Below are 13900 nucleotides of genomic sequence, written 5' to 3' on the forward strand. Positions count from 1 at the left end.
ATTAAAGTTATTAAAATCTGTAAGTTAAGACTGTTTCAGATTTTTTTCAGCTAACACCATAATAGTGGGATGAATGTTAGGTAGAGCTCCCAAAGTCGACAGAAATGTCTTTTATTGAGCCATGAGCTCCATGAAGAGGGTCCAGTGATCCCACTGGATAGTGTGCCTTCCAGCATAAACTTTTGGATCCAGATCAGATGTCAAGTGATTTATCTGTCTACTGACAGGATTCCATCTGTCACCCCGATTGCTTACAGAGAACAAACAAACTAAAAGAGTGCACCCTACAGTTACAACTAGAGATGGCACGATACCACTTTTTTATGTCCGATACCGATACCGATATCATAAATTTGGATATCTGCCGATACCGATATGAATCCGATATTGTGTTTTTTAATCAATAAAACTGTTTTTTTTAATATCTTGCTGCATTTTGTATAAGTTCATACTCAAGTTTAAATAAACAACAACACTAAAGCTATTCTGTTATACCTGTGTGTAAAAAATACACTGCACCCAAAATATTTCATAGTTCAGCAACACTGATCAATCTAATAAACCTTACCTAACTTAAAACCTAACTTAAACCTACACCATCCTCCCTATTCTGGTATTTTAAAGAGTACTTAGCAGAAATATTAAGCAACCTAACTAATAGGGTTGCAAACTCCCCAAAAAAAAAAAAAAAATAGGGAACCACCCCCCACCCTCCACCTCATGATGCTTAATCGATGTAATCAACTTTAATTTGATGCAGGGTGAAAAAAAATGCACAGAAACAAATTATTTTTCAAGAATAATTAAATAGATTCAACATCTTTCTTCAACAGAATTGCAGAATTCACAGACGGTACCTTCCCAAAGGAAAAAGTACTATAGCTTACTAGGGTATATAGACTTAAGAGTTAGAATATATAGTAATGGACTTCTATACATTTTACATCAGATTAAAACTTTGGGTGTAAGATTCAGATAATTATTTATTAAAAGCTACATATTTTAAATGAGAATAAGAAAGAAAAGTATGTCTTTGTGCCCCTTTTCCCTGTTCATGCCCTATCGCCCCCTGGCTAAACTTTGCTAGATCCGCCCCTGCACAGTTACCAGCGTCAGCTAGGTAGAAAAGGATCCTGGTGTAGAAAGTAATATTAAATACATTCTAACAACAGCTTATCAAGCTTAAACGTGCTGCTGTTGTTCAGCCGCTGGTTTCCTCTTTCTGGCGCGAAGTGGGCCAAAAACAAAGAAGAGAGACGGACTCCCGACAGAAAAGCCGATCAGCTGATCATTAAGCAGTTTCACGATTGAAGTAGCGCAGGAGAGGGAGAGAGAGAGAGAGAGAGAGGCAGTCGCTCCATATATCGGTTGTTAAGCTTAACATGGGAACACTTTACAAACATTCAGAGATGAACTTACACACTTGCTTTACTTCTCTCTGGGATAACTTCCTCAGAGATGAAATGCTGGTTTGGTAGCAAGGCTACAAATACACACAGCCGCTCTATCACATGAGGCATACTGCTGCAACGTGCTACGGTTATGAGCCGAGTTACGCCGTGTTGCAAGTTTTGTGAGATGCTTTTTTTGATATTTAATGGATCGGAGTGCATTTTTTATTTTTCGCCGATATCCGATCCAGTAATTTAGGTCAGTATCGGACCGATACCGATACGTAATATCGGATCGGTCCATCTCTAGTTACAACCACTCCAGACTTGTGACACTTCAGAGTTTGTAAAAGGCCCAAGTTGTAACTGAAACAAATCCCCAAAAATCTGAAACACTCAAGACCTGGGCCAGACTCTGAGCAATCTTTTACAAATCTCAGATAATATCTATAGAATCCAAGGAATTACCTAAGTTCCTTTAAAGTTCAAAGGTTCTATTGACTGAAAATGTCATCTAATGTTGAGGTTAAAGTCATGGTCAAAACCTTTTCAAAGTTTGTTAAAAGGAAGAGCTAGCCAAAAAAGCTGCACCACTTATCAGTATCCAAACTGCCAGACCTATGGCATTGGTCTCCATGGACCTTCTATCTGCAGACTACTGGGCATGCAGGGTACTTTTATTTTTTTTGCACGCTACTCTCACAGAGAAAAGAAAAGACTGAGTGACATGAGTATGTCAAACCTCTCACTCAAGTCTATAACTGCACAAAGAATGAGATTACTGGATATTCACCCTAAGAGTGTATCTTCAAGACTCAATACTGTTTTTTGTCAGTATAACCATATAGGTACATACAGTATGTTGAAATATTGTTCCCCTTAGGTCTAGTGTGGTCTAATTAAAATATCAATGAAGAAAACAAGAAGGCAGACACAATCAACAGCTATAAAACTATACATAAAAAACTATATATATATATATATATATATATATATATATATATATATATATATATATATATATTAGGGGTGCAACGATACACAAAATTCACGGTTCGGTTCGGTACTTTGGTGTCACGGTTCGATATTTTTTCGATACAAAAAAAATGTTCATGCCTTTTTAATTTGTCATTTATTAAAATTATAAATATAGATTTTAACTCAAAAGTACAGTTTTTAAATTTAATGTTGCTGAAACAACAAAATAATAGAATAAAATAAATCTATCTGATCGAGAAATCACTCATCTTTGGAAAAGAGAGTTTATTAGAGAGAAATGGCTCTTTCCAAAATAAAAGATCCACTGAGCGCTCAACACAGACAGCATCGTCAGAAGAAAAGTTGATAAAATAAATAAAAAATTTTGTATTGTTCGATACATATGCGTACCGAACCGAAAGCACTGTATCGAATGGTTCAATATCGACACGAGTATTGTTGCACCCCTAATATATATATATTGTGGCGAGCTCAGTCACGGAGGAGACAAAGGTTTCTTTGGGAGCACCCGTTTATTTTATAACCGGCCCCGAACACTGCTGCTACCTCCCTCCTCAGCGCGGCAACAACATAAACAACACAAAATGGCGCTCTCTCACCCGGAAACACACAGTCGCAGAGAGAGCGTCACCCGTAACCATGGCAACATAAACAAACATAACTGTAAGACAGAACATAAATGTCAACAACAAATCCCCGAACAGCCCTGGCCCGCTACATAGCCCCCACCTAAGGGTCAGTCGTCCCCGACAACCCCATTACCCAACACAAAGTCCTGCAAATGTCCATGTGTCTTCCTTCGGCGCGCAGGCAGATCTGGACCAGCAGGGGAAGAGTCACTTGGATGAGAACCTGGGGTGCCACCAGCATCCCCTGCCCTGGCGGCTGCGGGAGCGGCCGGGCAGTACGGTGAGAGCCTGTCCTGGTGCAACACCGCCACGCGTCCTGGACCCGGCATGCGGATCCGTACACCACTTCTGTTAGCCGCCCCCACGACCTCCGCCGCCCTTGCCAGTGACCGCACAGCCTGGGGACACCCTCTCTTGCGAACCGGGCAGTACACCCAAACCTTGTCGCCAGGCACGAAAGCTCCCCCTTGGCACCTGGTGTCGCAGGCTCTTTTCTGTCGTACTCCGGCACTGACCTGGGCCTGGCGCCGCTCCCTCAGCCTCCTGTAGCAGTCCCTGGCCAACAACACGCGCCGGTTCTCTGCCTCAGGGACGGGGAAAGGCCCTAGGACGTCTCCTCCCACTCTCTCCATCGGGGCCCCCACCCGATGCTGCTGTAGGGGGGCAGTGAAGCATTGAGTGGGGCCCTTCCATGCCCTACAGGTGTCACAGCAGTGCACATGAAGTTCCACTTCCCGTCGACAACCAGGCCAGTAGAACTGTCCCCTGAGGCGGCGGAGAGTTTTGGCATTCCCATAGTGGCCGGCCCCCACCGAGCCGTGGACGAGCTCGAGCACCTGCAATCGCAGCGTCTGAGGCACCAACAGCTGCAGGAGATCTCTGCCCTGCCCGGGGGCCCGCCATCTCCGGTACAGGAGGCCGTCGTGGGTCTCCAGGTTGTTGTACTGGGAGTAATAGGCCTTCACTTCGGGCCCCTGTCCTGACACCCCTGTCCAGCCTGGGCGTCGTGCTGCCTCCAGCCAGGCTCCCACCTGAACCAACGTTGCATCAGCCTCCTGCTCCTGCTTCAGCTGCTGCATGGTCAATGAGAGCCATCCCCCTCCGCCGGCTGTGGCCCGAGCAGTAGCCACGCCCCGTGCCTCTTGGGCCCGCTCTCCCTGCCGTTTCGCGAGGGGCAGCTGGCGTGGACGCAGACAGATGGGTTGAGCAGAGCTGGTGTCGATGGTGTGCTGAACCAGCCACGTCTGCCTGCAGTCTCCGGTTCCCTGCTTTTGACCGCACTGGAGGGCCAGAGTCTCTGTACCAAGAGTGATAGCCAGCCAGCGGTGCCAACACAGGCCCCCAGCGGTCAGCAGATCAAGGCCGATGATGCACTGTTCTTGGATGTCAGCAAACCAGAAGTCGCGGCACCAGCTCCAGATCCTTCACCGGATCCGCAACGGTTTCTTCCCCCGCATGTCAGTTCTCTCCCCCGTCACTGTCATCAGCTGGGTGTCGGTGGGTGACCAACCCATCACAAGCGGCTCGGATGTTCCAGGAAACACACCAGGTCGTATTAGGGAAATGGTGGACCCCGTGTCCACCAGGGCCTGGCAGGGCTGGTCCTCAACACAGCAGCTCAGGTAGAGTCCCTTGAGATGCCCGACTAGGCCTGCCACCGTGCATCGTTCTTGGAGGGGGGCAGGAAGCTGGAGCGGTGGTCCCCTCGCTGTACCGCTCCCCCTCCCATCCCCCTGAGGCCACATAGTTCTGGCCTTTGGGGCAGGCGCCAGGCAGTCGCGCGCCACGTGGCCAGGCTCATCGCACCGGTAGCAGCGGTCGGTCGGTCGACGGGGACGCCTCCAGGGCACCGAGGGCTGCAGCTGGCATACCTCCGGGACCTCCCCCTCCCTGTTGTAGTCTGCGGCTCTGATTTGAGGGTAGTTTGGGGGGTCTGAGGCATGGCCAGGCGGACGTGTTGGCGTAGTCGCTCTGGGAAAAGTCCTCGCAGGAAAGCATGCAGGCTAAGCTCCTCACGGGCTGCTGCTGGGAACTCTGGGTAGCCACGACGAGCATACAGCAACACATCCACTGCAAAGGTGCCCAGGCTCTCCCCCGGCCTATGGCTCCAGTTGGTCAGCTGCTCCCTGCTCTGATCAGTGGAGTGCCGCTGCCCAAATCGCCTCTCGAGTGCTATGGTGAGGGTCTGGAGCTCATGCTGCTCTGACGGGGCTAGGTCAAGGAGTACCTGCAGTGCATCTCCTTCCAATGCTAGCGCTAAGTGTGTAGCAGCCTCTTCATCGCTCCAGCCATTATGCCTCGCGGCTAGCCGTACTTGTGAGAGGTAGGGCTCAGCGGGCTAGCCCGCTGTATTTCGGTACCTTAGCTGCCGTTGCAGGCATCACTGCTCGCTGTCGGGGCCCGGCGTGTCAGTCGACAGAGGCAGCCCATGAAGCATTGTCCCAGCGTCGGTCGCCACGGCCGCTGCCGCGTGCGCGCGCGCGCCGTCGGGACCCGTCGGTGGACTTACATGGCCGCTCGCTTGCTCCAGCCTCTGAGTGTCTCTCTCCATTCCGGCGAGGGTGAGCTATCCCACTTCTGACACCAATGTGGCGAGCTCAGTCACGGAGGAGACAAAGGTTTCTTTGGGAGCACCCATTTATTTTATAACCGGCCCCGAACACTGCCGCTACCTCCCTCCTCAGTGCGGCAACAACATAAACAACACAAAATGGCGCTCTCTCATCCGGAAACACACAGTCGCAGAGAGAGCGTCACCCGTAACCATGGTAACATAAACAAACATAACTGTAAGACAGAACATAAATGTCAACAACAAATCCCCGAACAGCCCTGGCCCGCTACAATATATAAATATATATATATATATATATATAATATATATATATGTGACACACCTAAAATGTGTCCACTTAATTAATTTAATTTGTCTATGTGTTATTTTCCGTGACTATGAGGACTCAAAATGATTTTGGAAACATGACTAATTTCTGTAGTATATTATTTTGTCATGTGGACTGTACAGAAGAACAGAAAAATGGAGCAACACCACAGATGGAACTATTGATTTCAAGGCAGGTGCACTCCAGTTACTTTAGGGGGGTGGACTTCCGCCCACTACTCAGATGCAATCTGGAAGGAAAATCGAGTGCACTGAGTCTTCATTGCTCCTGAACTTTACCTGTTTTTGCAGGTTAGTACTTGGGATTTAATTTTTGTTATTGTGGCACCATTCCTGGGGCCCATTATATATATGTACACAAAATATAAAACTGTGACCGGTACATAATGTAAACATGGACAGTACAACAAGCCAGACTAAGGTAATTCTGTTCAGTTTGCAATATGCAGGTGTTTGGTGGTAGCGGTCTGGATTCTCCAGAACCTTCTGCCAGATGACAGAAGAGCGAATTGTCCATGGCAGGGGTGCGAAGAGTCCTTTATCATACTTCTCGGACGGTGCACAGTGTGTTTCTTATAGAGTTCATCTATCTATGAGAGCGGAGCCCCCAATGATCCTCTTTGCTGTCCTCAATGTCTGCTGCAATAACTTTCATTAAGCAACAGCGCTGCTTCCAAGCCATAAAATGATATAGCTACAGAGGATGTTCTTGATCACTCAATGTTAGAACAGATTGAGGATGGGGAGGGGGGAGGCTGACCTCCTTTAGTTTGTGCAGGAAGTGTAGATGCTGCTGGACTCTCTTGGTGAAGGCAGTGGTGTCAGAGACCAGGAGAGCCATCATCAGCCATGTACACTCCCAAGAACTCTGTTTTTTTCAATGCTGAGAATCACGTTATTGTCCTGACACTAGTCTACTTGATGTTTAATCTACACTCTATAAGCAGACTCATCATTGTTGCTGATGAAACCCGCTACTGCTGTGTTATCCATAAACTTAATGATGTCATTTGAACTGTGTTGGGTAGCACAGTCATGAGTCAGCAGAGTAAACAGCAGTGTGCTAAGCACACAGGCCTGGGGGGCACTGGTGCTAAGTCTGAAGACCTCAGAGGGTTTTATTTTCCTATAGACACTGACTGTACCTGGATCCTGGACTTCCTGAAGAAAGACTTCAGTGGTTGTGTTCATAAGGTTTAGCTTTCCTACCAGCATCTGAGTGTGTTGAATGTTGAACTAAAATCAATGCACAGCATTCTAACATAGGTGTCTGCTTCTTTTCCAGGTGGGATAAGGAAAGGTGCAGGGCAGTAGAAATGGCTGGTAGTCTGGTTTGTACAGTAAGTGAAGTGGAAAGGGTCCAGTTGCGTGCTTTACGTGCTTTGATACTAGTCTCTCAAATCACTTCATGATGATGAGTGTTAATATTCCAGGCCGGTAGTCATTGAACAGGATACTGTTGGCTTCTTTGGACATAGAATGATTTTAGTGGTTTTGATTGATGCAGATACCACTGCTGTGCTTGGGGATGTGTTGAAGATATCTCTGAGTACATCGGCCAGCTGGTTGCTACATTACCTGAGCACATGTCCAGGTATATTGTCTGGGCCCGCCACTTTTCTTGGGTGGACTCTGGGTGGACATCAAAAATAATCTTTACAGAGAGAGAGTACCTGGTTGTTCAGGTAGGGGGTGGTCTTCCTTGCTGGTTCCCTGTTGTGTGCCTCAAAAAGTGCAAAAAAGTTTTTCAGTACATCAGGTAGAAAAGGGCTGCTGGTTCAGGCCTGTTTTACTGGGTTGTAGTCAGTGGTTAAATTCCTTGCCACATACGCCATGTATCCCTCAAGTTCATGAATTTTGATTTTTCTCAGTGTGTGCAGGTTTTGCTGCCTTAATGGCTCTTAAAAGATTGCATATGGCTGAAGAATAAGCCTCTCTGTGATTTGAACTGAAGTCTTGTATGCACCATGAATGTTTGTCTTCAATTTTGTTTTTCTCTTCCAAACTCCTCGATTACAATACTATAAAAATGCACAAATTACACAAAGAAGCATAGAGGAAGTGTGCAGAACTGAAAACTGGTGAAAATACATGTTCGTTTATCTCAGAAAAAACAAAAATAAAAATGTACATCAAGAGTCTTACATCTTTGACAGGTTGTTCAAATTTAAGGAAACAATACTGCTGTTTATTGAGACTGTGTTTACTATATGACTGTAAATCAAGTGCCATTAGAAATAGCTTTATTTGTGTTGTTGAATATATGTTGAACATTTTCCCCTTGACAAACACCATTGCATGTTATTGCAATAAAAAATCATTCAAGCTGATAAACAGACCAAGCCTTGTGGATCAGTGAAACCAACACCCAGATGCAGGAAATCTGGATCGGCTCGTGTAAATTGTCCAGTCTCTAATCCTACGAGTCTCATCCAGTAGACAGTGCAGATCTTAGATGGAGCCGATGGGCTATTTTGTGGCTTGGGAAAAAAAGCCCCAAACATCTGTTACTTTGTTACAGTCGCTGGCCTCTAGGGCTCTCCCCATGTGAGAGAGCTTCTCCTCCTCCTTCTGTGTTCTAGGTCTGCCTCATAAGCCGCAGCTGAGATGTGTTGCAGCTTGTCAGCCACTGCATAAAGACTGCTGTCTCAAAATGCCACGCCTAAATGGTTTGGGCAGCGGGCTGTAGCGGTGTGACTTTGATTTTCCTTTTTGTGAGTAAAAGTGTGCCTTTACTGAGACAATTGTAAACCACAGTGGAAGCAGGTAGGGGTTCTCTGCCATTTTTGTTTCAACCATTTTCTCATGTTTTGTGGCTAGACAGGGAGCTCAGAAAATCACTGCTCCCACCATAACTAAGGCTCTGCTTTGATTTTTCTCAACATTTGGACCGACCAGAGTTATTCAAACCAACTAAGGCAGCAATTTTCAGTCAAAACTGTTTAAGCAGACTTTATAATCATTCGGAATCAAACATATCCCTTCCAGCCCTTACCATCCTCAGTCACAAGCCACACTAGAAAGATGGCATCAGACTATAAAGGCGATGATGCGAAACTACTGTCTGGAGACTGGCAGGAACTGGGATGAAGGACTTCTGCTTGAGAAGCAAAACAATTTAACCCTTTGTATTAGGGCAGGGCAATATGGCCAAAAATATTAATCATGATATATTTGAAAATTTGAAAATTTGCCATAACGATATAATTGACGCGAGGCAAAATACTTTACAACTCCACAACTTTATTAGTGCAAAAAAACCCCATCAATGATTTTCACTTAAACATGACAGATTTTTGAGCGCTGTGTACCACATAAAATCAGTTCGAGGTCAGTAAGCACAACCAGAATTCATAGATAAGGCGCACCGGATTATAAGGGGCACTGTCGATTTTTCAGAAAATCAAAGGACTGATTTTAAGTGTGCCTTATTTTTCGAAAAACACGGTAATAACGATGGCTCGCTTGCATGCTCTACCAAAAATTGTGCTTTGGTGTGTATCTGAGGGACGAAAGCCAAACCAGTTCCACATCACTGAAGTTGCACCATTTTTACAAATTAATTCTGGTTCATCTGTTTCATTCAACGATCCGCTTTCGCCCTTCTCATTCTCTGTCACCGCCATGCTTTTTCCACCATGTGCGTATGAGATACCTTACTGGCAGGCAAAAGCACAACCAAGCACATAGCCCCTGAAATCAGTGGGACACACAAACCCCTTCACCATAGTAAGGTAGAAATTCTCAAAGAGGATAGATTTTTTATTTTCAAATTAGAAAAAAAAAGTATGATCTCAAAAATATACATTACTCTGTTGTACATGAGTGATAAGCGCAGGCCTCATAATATCAGCTAATAATGCAGCATCTTACAGGTTTTTATTAGCATGTTGTATGTGTAAATATACCACCTCAGATAATGTACCCTATATGCTTTGTATGTATGTATGTTTCATTAATTTTATTTTCCATTTTTTTACTTTTTAAAACGCCATTTTTTGGTTCATTTCCAGTTTGCTTTCTCCAGTTTTATTATTATCTAATTAAAAGCTTGGGTCTATTATTAATTTTAGTTTAGTTGTTATAAAGTAGCGGTGTTTCTCAAGCAGAACATGTTCAAAATATATGCATCAATAAAAATACAACTCTTTCTAAAGACACAGAATCTCAGTCAACAACATTACTGTTTAATTAAATTTGACTAAATTGTCAATTATCTCAGTTTATAGTTTATTTTTAAACTTCCTACAGTAAACAAATACGAACATCAATACACCCTTTCTGTGTCTAATACATTTATTATAGTATTATAAACCAGGGATTTGTACATACAGAAGTTTAGTAATAATACAAAAAAAGATCACATTTCCATTTTATATAAAATGAGAGCAATAAAACACACACAGACACTTATTTATGTATAGGAATATATAGATAAACCCTAGTGTTACCCTATAAACCCTGGTTTATAATACTATAAGTAATGCATTACACACAGAAATGCAGAGGAAGTATGCACTTGCCAGTTATTGTAATTAGTTAAAACTAACTATATGCTCAAACCAAATGTGAAAATTCAATTTGGATTACGATAAAAAACAAAACAAAAAAACAACTATATCACCTCTCTTTACATCTTTGACAATTTGGTCAAAATTGAGTAAGAAACAGTGCTGTTCTCTGAGACTGGGTTGTCTACATGAGTGTGAATCAAGAAGGAGTTAGAAGGAGTTGTATTTCTAGTGTTGCATCTTTCCTCTTGATAAAAACCTTTACAAAATATGATTAATACAAAAGCTAACACTGAAAGTATTAATCACACTAAACCTAAGCTTTAATATACATAACAAGTAAATTTAAACAAGCAAATTAGAAATAAACCAAAATTTGAAATGTGAAATATTTGAATTTGAAAAAGCAAAAAGTAAAAAAACAAAAGTAAAAAAATTCTATAAGATGTTGCATTGTTAGCTGATCTTGTGAGGCCCGCTCTTATCAGTCATATTCAACAGAATAATGTACGTTTTTGTGATTTTTCTGTCTTTTTATTTTTGAAACTTTTAACTCTGAAGGTGTTTCATTTTCTTTTAAAACAAACTAAACCCAAAATCCTGTTTCGTATTTTGGTGAGTGTGAATCCATAAATGAGAGGAATCATAATTGGAGGGATGATCACAAATTCAGTAGCGATGAAGTTTTGGAGGCTTTGAGGTAAATCTGTGGAGTCGGATCGCATGTACACAAACTGAAAAACAACTACAGACAGAAATGTGATCAAAGAAGTCATGTGGGGCACACAGGTCTGCATAAACTTTACCCTGTCCTCTCTGGACTTTGCGCATGTTTTAATAAGATGCACGTAAGTCCAAATGATAAAAAAGCCATGAGACACATAAATGATAACTGTTGCATATGCTGTGATGTTGTTTGAAAGGGTGTTTACTTCAGGACAAGCAAGTTTAACAATTAACCAATTTAGACATAAGACTCTCTGAATGTTTTTACCACATAACTTGAGTCTTGCTGTAAGCAAAACATTGATGGCAAAAATGCAGAAAGGTGTTAGCCAGGAGAAACACACCAGCTGTGAGAGCCTCCTGTTAGTCATGAAAGAGTGGTAGTGCAGAGGTCGACATATAGCCAGATACCTGTCAAAGGCCATAACAGCTAAAATGGATGAATTACAACAGACAAATGAGTACATGATAAAAGCTTGTAAAAGGCACCCTTCATGGGAGATTATCTGAGAAGATGTCAGTAAATCTGAAAGGAATTTTGGGTAGAAACCTGTGGACCCATAAAGTGCATTAATGCAGAAGCTGCTCAGTAAAATGTACATAGGTTCATGCAGATTTTCATCCAAGACAATGATCAGCATAAGAGAAATATTGAAAAACAAAATCACACAGTAACACACTAAAGTAGATAAGAAGAGGGGTATTTTGAAACTCACTGTTTCATTAAATCCTGATAGAATGAAACTTCTTACATTAGACACATTATCCATGTTCAGAGAACACATCTATCCTTTTTTGTGTAACATGTGAGTGTACAGAGCACAGAGCTGCTGCATCTGTACCTAACATCTCTAACAATATCTGCACTCCATCTTCACCTCCTGGTAATTATTGCCTTTAGCTCAACTTGGGAATTCAACCCTGTTGGTCTTAGAAAAGAAAACTGATGTAGAAGTGACCACAGCACAAATATCTTTGAAGTTTCCATAAGTAAATAATTAACAAAAATATTTAATACAGCATAATACAATACAATATCATCCAGCTGGACAACTGAGTTGTCTAATAGTGGAACTGTTCTTTTATTTGTTTTCATCTTCTGGTTACACACATATAGTGATGGTGTAAAATATTTTGTTTTGGTAGCTGGACTTTCTGTTCTCTGTTGATATGTTGTCTTGTTATGTGTAACTTGACAAAAAGTCCTGACAGTAGAGATGGAAACTGCCTGGTCTGCTGAAATTGTTGATTTCAAGGCAGGTGCACTCCAGTTGCTTTAGGGGGGTGGACTTCCGCCCACTACTCAGATGCAATCTGGAAGGCAAATCGAGTGGACTGTGTCTTCATTGCTCCTGAACTGTACCTGTTTTTGCAGGTTAGTACTTGGGATTTAATTTTTGTTATTGTGGCACCATTCCTGGGACCCATTTATATACACACAGAATGTAAACATGGACAGTACAACAAGCCAGACTAAGGTAATTCTGTTCAGTTTGCAATATGCAGGTGTTTGGTGGTAGCGGTCTGGATTCTCCAGAACCTTCTGCCAGATGGCAGAAGAGCGAACTGTCCATGGCAGGGGTGCAAAGAGTCCTTTACCATACTGCTCACATGGCGCACAGTGTGTTTCTTATAGAGTTCATCTATGTGTGAGAGCGGGGCTCCCAATGATCCTCTTTGCTGTCCTCAATGTCTGCTGCAATAACTTTCATTAAGCAACAGCGCTGTTTCCAAGCCATAAAATGATATAGCTACAGAGGATGTTCTCGATCACTCAATGTTAGAACAGGTTGTGAGGATGGGGTGGGGGGAGGCTGGCCTTCTTTAGTTTGTGCAGGAAGTGCAGATGCTGCTGGGCTCTCTTGGTGAAGGCAGTGGTGTCAGAGACCAGGAGAGCTATCATCAGCCATGTACACTCCCAAGTCTACTTGATGTTTAGTCTACACTCTATAAGCAGACTCATCATTGTTGCTGATGAAACCCACTACTGCTGTGTTATTCATAAACTTATTAGCAGAAGAAGAAGAAGAATTGTCCCATAGGGAGAAATTTGGTTGTAAAAGCAGCAAAAAACTCACATATACAAACAAAACAGGACACAGGCCATAGAACAGAAACACACAAAATTTTTACATATTTACATCATGGACAATAGTTAGCAAAACAGTACTGTACAGTTATTAAAATTAAAGTACAGATACGTGGCAAACCCAGGTTGTAGTGTGCAAACAGAGCAGGATACTGAAAGATGTTTAAATAGTTAAGAATGAGCATTAGTGTTGTGACTCCAGTCCAGTTCATTATTCAGGTGAACACCCAGGTACCTATAAGAGACCACTATCTCAATGTCCTCTATCTGGATGTTGGGCGGTGTCAGTGTGGTGGGTCTGTGTCTCCGGAAGTCCACCACCAACTCCTTGGTTTTCCCGGCGTTGATCAGCAGGTGGGTCTGCTGACACCAGTCAACAAAGTCCAGAGTCCACTGTCTGTACTCTGAGTCGTCCTCACCTGTGATGAGGCCGACTATGGCAGAGTCGTCAGAGAACTTCTGTAGGTGGCAGCGTGGGGAGTTGATGGAGAAGTCTGCAGTGTAGAGGGTAAAGAGGAACGGTACCAGCACCGTTGCCTGTGGGGCCCCCGTACTGCAGACCAGCGTATCAGAGACACAGCCCTGTGTCCTCACATACTGTGGGCATCCTGTGAGGTAGTCCAGTATCCATTGGGACATGTGGTGGTCCACTC

The 13900-nt window shown here is 43.4% G+C and overlaps 1 protein-coding gene across 1 annotated transcript; it reads right to left on the reverse strand.

Moving 5' to 3' along the window:
* Window positions 1–111: 111 nt before the first annotated feature.
* LOC116320676 (olfactory receptor 142-like) lies at window positions 112–11928 on the reverse strand. The gene is made up of 4 exons (XM_039600337.1): window positions 11020–11928; window positions 3765–3855; window positions 3153–3599; window positions 112–179 (listed from the first exon to the last, which is right to left on the reverse strand). The coding sequence occupies exons 1-4, from the start codon at window positions 11926–11928 to the stop codon at window positions 112–114; spliced, it is 1515 nt and encodes a 504-aa protein (XP_039456271.1).
* Between the last annotated feature and the right edge of the window lie 1972 nt (window positions 11929–13900).

Source organism: Oreochromis aureus, linkage group 16, assembly GCF_013358895.1.
Source record: "Oreochromis aureus strain Israel breed Guangdong linkage group 16, ZZ_aureus, whole genome shotgun sequence".
In the NCBI taxonomy this organism is placed as follows: domain Eukaryota; kingdom Metazoa; phylum Chordata; class Actinopteri; order Cichliformes; family Cichlidae; genus Oreochromis; species Oreochromis aureus.